Source organism: Gavialis gangeticus, unplaced genomic scaffold, assembly GCF_001723915.1.
Source record: "Gavialis gangeticus isolate Ggan-Ray unplaced genomic scaffold, GavGan_comp1, whole genome shotgun sequence".
Taxonomy (NCBI): domain Eukaryota; kingdom Metazoa; phylum Chordata; order Crocodylia; family Gavialidae; genus Gavialis; species Gavialis gangeticus.
This window is the reverse complement of record NW_017729029.1, coordinates 51,310,949-51,318,443: the sequence shown is the minus strand read 5'-3', so window position 1 is coordinate 51,318,443 and position 7,495 is coordinate 51,310,949. Positions and strand designations below refer to the sequence as shown.

The window sequence follows — 7,495 nt, the reverse complement described above, 5'->3', positions numbered from 1 at the left end:
TGGGGCTGGGTGGGGCAGCCATTGACAGGGCTGGGAGAGCGGGCAGGCACTCTGGGGGGCTGGGGGAGCAGGCAGGGGCTGGGGGCTGGCAGGGGTCCTCCCTAGGGTTCTCTCCTCCCACCCCCTACTTACCGGCATAGAGTCCGGGTCCTGCTCCCTGCGCTGGTGAGTGGGGACTGCCCGAATCTCAGAATCTCTCCAAATCTATTCCAAATTGATTTGGAGAGCTTCAAATTGATTAAGACCTTTTTACTGGTCTCCTGATTTGATTCGGATTCGCCGATTTGGCCGCTGACTCGGGCCGAATCTTCTCTGAATTGAATCAGCACCCAAACCTTCGCACAGCTCTAATCTCTATACACTCTTTCTGTAATCAAGTGGCTACAGTGGAAAGGCCCCTAAGATGAGCAACAATACTTTGTTTTTTCCCCCCAAATTATCCCTTAGTTTACAGTGGTCTGTGCCTTGTATAAAGATTTGTTTGAGCATTTTTCTCTGCCCCCATAATCACATTCCATAGTTGAGGCTAACAAAGGCTGAGCTTCTGCTAACCTTTCCAGAATCCCACTCTTGGGTTTTTGTTTGAAGTTGTAAAAGTTCATATGTTGTCTCCAGTGCTTCTATCTCTGGTTTAGGGAATCCAGGAAGCACATTGTGTAGCTGGAAACCAAACAGCTCTAGCCAACTTCCAATGTCTACAAAACAGAATCAAAACATTCATAGCAGCAATACACTTAACTCTTAAAAAGTCCTAATCAGCCAAACCTCGAAACATTAACAACTAACGTCCAATACGCATCTCACACGCTTCTGTGCTTTTAACACTGGTTACAAAGTTTTACTGCGAACAAAACTAATGACATTGATTTCATTAAACACATATAGCTATATTAAATTCTGTATTGTATTTTCCTTCTGAACTGCACAAAAAGAAACTCAGATGTTGTTCCCTCAACTGCTCTATTTCCAGTATTCAGCCAAGAGAGGAGATGCAGGCCCTTGCTTATGATACTGATGTTTTTGAACAGTTATAGAAAATATCCAGGGCTATTTAAGAAGGTAGGAGCTTAAAGCCATTTTGAGATGACCAATGGATTCTGAGGTCTTGGATCCATGTCAAGATTCGACCCAGAAGTATTTTAAGGGGAAAAAAATGACTTTTACCTGTTGTGTACTTAGCAACATCTTGGATTCTGCCAACTGGATAGTTATTTTCAAATGAGTAGAGATTAAATGGCTGTGGAATGGTATTCAGATGTTTCCATATATGATGGTTTGGTGTTGTCCAGCGTCCAGCAATGACATCGTAATCCCTTTGACCCAGATGCACTAATTTAGTAAGAGAATCATACAGTCCTCCATGAAAGCCAATTATAACTTGGAAATCCGGATTAGTGTCCTGATAGATCTCTCCATAAGGTGTGTATAGAATTTCTTTAATTACTTGACCCCGACTGCTGAAGACAGCTAGGGGGGTGCCAGTGTTGTCACAAGCAACATAATATTCTTCTCCACTGCTTAATTCCATAGCGATGAGATGACCTTGCAGATCATAATACAAGGATGTTATTTCTGAGCTAGTGTGATTGTACAAGTGGGTAACTCTTATTGGGTTGGAAAGATCAGCGTAAAAGAACTGTAGGTGTTGTCCTATACTTGATTTGCTTGCAACTCTTCTCCCAAGACCATCATAGCAGTATTGTACAGTCCAACCAGACATTTTATTGTAAGCTTTGCTCAGCAAACCATTGGAGTTATACTCAAAGATTTCATTGCCCCTTTGTCTAAGAAAACCATCTTCATCCACTTTGTATTGAATTTCTCCTAGTCTAGTAATGCGATCTCTAAGATCATATCTCAGGGGTGTGAGACGGGCACTGTTTCCATGACTGAGCAAGTTGATGTTTCCATTAAGGTCATAACTGTAACGCCACTGGGTTTTATCATTCACAGAGACAGTCTGAAGTTGGCCGTCAGCATCGTATTCATAAAAGTACCTTGTTATGTTGGCATCGACTCCTACACGTATATCACATATCACCATCCGACCCATATTATCATACTGAATGGTCATCCAATAGGCTATAGACTTAAGAATTTCATATTGCACTTCAATCACCTGCCCGTTGGCACTAAAAATCTTGGTGTGTTTCATTACAGTGGTGGTTATAACTTGGTTCAAGTCATAATTAATCACACTGAATTTTCCGAACTGTTCAGTCCTCCCAGACACGTCAACATAGCGATACAGATCTATAGGAAGAGGTGTCTCATTTATCATGGCCTGCATGCTTGTAACCCGGAAATTATTGTAACTGTAGTCAAATCTGGCATTCACGAGACCTTCTTCGCTAAATCGGAAGATCTGACGACCAATAAGGGGACCTATGCAGAGCAAATAAAGGGAAGAAACGTAGAAAAGCAAGTACAAATAAATTAGGCCAATAGTACACACACACACACACACACACACACACACAGAAATAATATAATGTATTAGGAAAGAGAGACTATTAATCTGAAAATACCCCTGAGTCTTATTACTATTTGACTATAAAAAGATGGTGCTACTAAATAAGAAAATGTTAGCGTATTCTCTCCCAAACTCATTTTAGTGTACACTCTTCTAATTCTTATATTTTATTAATATTTACTCTTATGATATTTCATATATAATTACCATTTCCATTTACTTACAATCTAATTCTCACTTGAATTTACAGTTTACACGGCTAACACTTCACCAACATAAATAATTCCTTTGAATTTATGTTATGATATTAATCTTTGCATTCAAACAATAAAGCAACCTGAAGTAGTAGTTAGCAGATAGCTATATCTTGGAATGAAAATAATCAAATATTATGTGTGCCATAGTAAACAATAACAAGAATATTGCATATTTCAAACAGGACGGTTTTATATGCCCATGGACACGCATACAGTTTTTCTTTCTCTCTCACATGCACACAGATTGTTCATCCAAAAAAACTAAGGGCTTGATTCCAGTTATATGAATGATTTCAATATGCCAGGTAGATTGCGTTTGCAAGATAAGGGCCCAAAGTTTTAACAAAGCGGGCTGAATTACCCCTGACAATAGGTGTAGCTGTAACAAACCTGTCTGCCTGTATCTGATGGTGCAGATGAATCCATCATGCATCAAGTGTATGGTTTTTATAACCCCAGAAGATTCTTCATATGTAAAGGTGACTTGAGTAGTATCGTAGAGGATTTCTGACAGCCGGGACTGTTTTGTGTACTTGTAAAGGACTCGACGCCCTGTTCCAGGATATAGCGTTTGCAACAGCCGTCCATCTCTGGTGAAATCTTGTATGAAGGCTGTGCTGCTGTCCGGGGGAGTGTAGATGTTGCGATAGTATCCCACTGAAAGCATGGTCTGCAAGCCATGGCGCACCATACTTGGCATGGTAACTGAGAGCAGGTAATCTGACTGGTCGTATTCAAATATGTAGCGGCGTTGGCTGTGCAACAGGAGCATCACAGACTGGAATTGAAACAATGAAAAGGGCAATGCAAGTCACTGACCAAGTAGCTACCGGAAAATGAAAGAAACCCTGAAACAGAGTCCCATTTCTATTGCTTACTCTGCACCATAGCAAATACAATGGTCAGCTTCAGAATACGTGCGGCCCAAGTGGCCGCCCAGATGGGGAAAAAAAGACTGAGGTGAGGCAGTGTGGGATCAGAGGATCCAAAATTGACGGGACAGATGTAGCACCCAGCAGCACTGCAGCCATAATCTAACCTACCGGGATGTTTTGGAGCATTTAAGGCAGCTATCCAGGAGGCAAATACAGGCAGGACCTCTCAGTCCCAAACACAGGTAAAGTACCCATACCAAGTCAAATCTCCTTGAGGCCATATTCACTGTGGCTAATAATGTGGTTAGCTCTTGCTGGCACCACAAGTCTCCCTAGCATTGATGGGTACCAGCTGTGGACCACTGCCCTCTATCAAAGGAGAATAAAGCTCGTTCCTCTGTGCAAGCATGTCTGCATGTGGCACGGTCATGAAAAATTCTCCAAGTCATTTGTGAGCCCACATGATTTAAAGGGGTGTTGTATGTGTGTGCGAATAGTTTTATCTCTGGTGATTGACTGACAAACTTGTCTATCGGTACTTGGTATTTGCTAGTTTGCTGCGGTTGGGCAGTGAAATCGCTAGCTCCGGTTTCTATTATCTGCCTAGACAGACTTCTGGAAGAAATACTTCCTTATGAAGATGGAAAACAGGGTTTCCACGGCAGTAAAAACTTAATGGTATGAACGCTCACAGAGTGCCGAGCGCAAGCCCTGTGGGGAGCAATTATTGCTGAAATGAATTTAATAAATGTTTAGAGTGCGTATTCATGGCCACTCCTTGTGGTATTCACCCAGTTCTATGAGACGGCACGACTCTGCATGAATATTGCGTGTCCTGGACAAGTTACTGGAACTTCAGCCCAGAACTGATACCCCGGCGTGTTTATATTATGTGCCAATGCTAGGAAGCACTTGAGCGGGTCAGAAGACGCACTGAGCTAAGTGCGTTGTCTGTTTGAGGCTAAAGTGCTCAGCCTTCTGCAGGATGGAGCCTTAAGAGCAAGACTGCGCTTCCCTCTGATGAGATACTTCCTAGATGCTAGAACAATGGAAACAAAAAGTCAGGTGAAGACCTTGCCTCCTAGCAAAAAGATTCCCGTTAGGGAGGAAGACACTCAAGACTCAGCCCTGCAATGTGCTGAAAAAGCTGGCCCAGATCCTACCACTGGCACTGATAAAAACCCCGATGCCTATTCAAAGGAATGAAGGCAGACTAGCCAACCTTCCTAAATTTCTTTTTTCCTGTTCTCCTCACCCTCACATTTATTTCATGCTGCCTTTGGTGAAAGACATCTGTTACCTGTGCTCAGGCCAATGAACATCAACATATGCTGTGCGCAAGTTATCCAGTGACAGCCGGCGACAACAGACCTTTCCACCAAGCTTTTTCTGATCGCTTTATTGCCAGTTTGCCAAACATTTATAACACACACAGTGTTTATTTTATTCTCACCTTCAGTCAGCAGTCCCCAATCTGCAGTAAACCACTGGCTGAACTCTCTCCCTGCACTGATGTGATGCCTCTTGCTCTATAATGCTCCCTGGTCTGTTTTTAAGCTGTCTGCCATTGACACAGTATGAGTAACAAGATCAGAAACATCTCTAATATAACTTTAATGCCCCTGTGGGCCATTTTCTCAGTACTTTGTGGCTTTTCCACTTTTGTCCAGGATAGTAAAAAGAGAGTACGAGGATTGGGAATTTAGTATCCAACCCAGGTATTGCTGTCTTCTATAAGCAGAATAAAAGGTAATTCTTGTCCCTTCTAATAATGTTAGATGAGGTTTTGAACCACTTGTTTAAATTGAATTCTAGCAATTTCAAAAGGATTTTACAGACTATCTCATCAAGCGTAAAAAAACCAGCTCTCATTTAATAAAAGCAGCCAGGGAATGGTAAACCTCATAGGGACTGATGCAGACATGATGTTTTCAATGGCGATTGCTTGAATTTCTTTTGGGAATACAACAAACAGGTCCATTGCTAAATAGGGCCACTAGATGTCACTTCTGTTCTGCACACACAGAGGCCCCCTCTACACGTTACACGCGTCATGCAATTACCGGGTTAACTGGGAAGTTCATTTTGAGCAGTTACACGTGCAAATTAACTATTGCGCCTTAAAAAGGTCCAACCAGCTAATGACTTTATAGCCGGTTTCTATACAGCTGCAATTGCACGCGTCGCAGGGTCTGCCCCTGTAGCTGGAAGCTCAGCCGACAGGGCTTCCAGCGGCAGGGGCCAGGGCTGGGAGTCCCACAGCTGAGGGGACGCTCAGCGCTGGCAGTGCCCCATGGCTGCTGGGCGCGTCCTGCAGCTCACATGACTCCCTCCTGCCAGTGCCTCGTAGCTGTGCCACCCAGGGTCCTGGCAGCCGTGGGGCGCTGCCACCGCCGCGAGTCCCATCAGCTACAGGACTTGCAGTTACAGGAGCTTGTGAATTGCCGGGATGAAGATCCTGGGCTCCCCCCTGTATCGGCAATTAGGCACGACAGGATCTGATGCTGGATCCCACAATTACATCTCCCGCCATGCACGTATGATATGGGAGGAGGTGCAACTGTGTGGATCACGCAGCAGATCCTATCACACTTTTGCTTGAACGTCTGGAGGGATCCACAGCTGTTCATCCTTTTTTGCCTAGCTGTACATAGAGCAGGATTTCAGAAAGGAGCTTTAGGTATTCAGATTTTTGGGTACAATTAATTATTCATTTTTTGTAAGGATCCATTTCATTATCAAAATAATCCAAATGAATTAGCTTATTAAAAATGATCTTTAAAGGGTTGTCATCACTGAGCCTTTTGAAAGTTAAACTACTGAGAGTGAATGCTAGCAAGAAGGAAGATTTGACTATAATTAACCCATAAGGAATGCTAATAAATGAGACAAAAAAGTTAATACCTATAAATTGGAATTTTAACAAACCTAGTGAACGATGTAATTGATTTTTTGATAAAATGAAATCGTTGGAGCTTTATGTGGATTCTTACAGTCACGGCTTTAAAAATTGTTCCATTACGAACCCAACAAACATCTATTTTCAGCGGGGCCACAATATGGTATCTTGCTATGTAAGATTTTATTGGACCCGATGTGAACTTGCTCCCAGCGCTGGACTATTCGGTGGGAAAAAAAGGTCAGTTTGGAGTGCAGAAAGGCTATAAGGTCACGCTCGTCATGTGTGACCCTCACTAACTTCCACAGAAGAAATATCATAAACAAAATCCTGGGCTTATTTGAGCTGCTGGCTTTTTTACTGTTTACCAGAATTTGGTATTGATGAGTAATTTTCAACATATTAGCTTTGAGATGCATATCTAGACTCAAAAAACTACCAATGACTCAGCAGAGATGAAGTAGCCTGGAAAAATATAAAGCACAGAAACCTTCCAAAATGATGTGTAGTTTGGTCAGGCCCAAAGCAAAAATATAAAGATATCTTCCTTGTCTACTCTTGATGTATTACCCAAATGCTCAAAACCTGTACTGAAAGTCTGTTTACTTGTGATTTCAGCTCAAGGTATAGGAAAGAGATCCCAACACATTTATCCAAACCAAACTTCTGAAACTTCTACGGTTTGTCAATCCTGTTAACAAATACAGATACCACACGGCATACACGAAAGGAAGGAGTTACTTTTTATATGCTTTCGAAGCCATATCAAGTTTCTGTCTGGGCTAGATTAAAATGTTCTTTGGCTCAGATTTAAACATATTTGGAGTTTGTACAGTGGAAGATCTCTTAAAAATACACATCTAGAACTTTCAAATATTAAATAATTTCAAAAGTTTACTGTTTTTCCCCCCTTACTATCTTCTGTGCTTAACAGTTTGGAAAATATTTTGCATACATTATATATATATATATATATATATATATATATATA

General features: G+C 41.9%; 1 protein-coding gene across 2 annotated transcripts in view; it reads right to left on the bottom strand.

The window, feature by feature from the left end:
* Positions 1-7,495, bottom strand: part of TENM1 (teneurin transmembrane protein 1) — a 490,026-nt gene that overhangs the window by 29,562 nt on the left and 452,969 nt on the right. For both annotated transcript variants that reach the window (XM_019521566.1, XM_019521567.1), the window contains 3 exons: positions 3,121-3,508; positions 1,165-2,385; positions 553-695 (listed from right to left, as the gene is read on the bottom strand). In XM_019521566.1, coding sequence (XP_019377111.1) covers positions 553-695; positions 1,165-2,385; positions 3,121-3,508 — 1,752 coding nt within the window. The remainder of the gene's footprint in view (positions 1-552; positions 696-1,164; positions 2,386-3,120; positions 3,509-7,495) is intronic.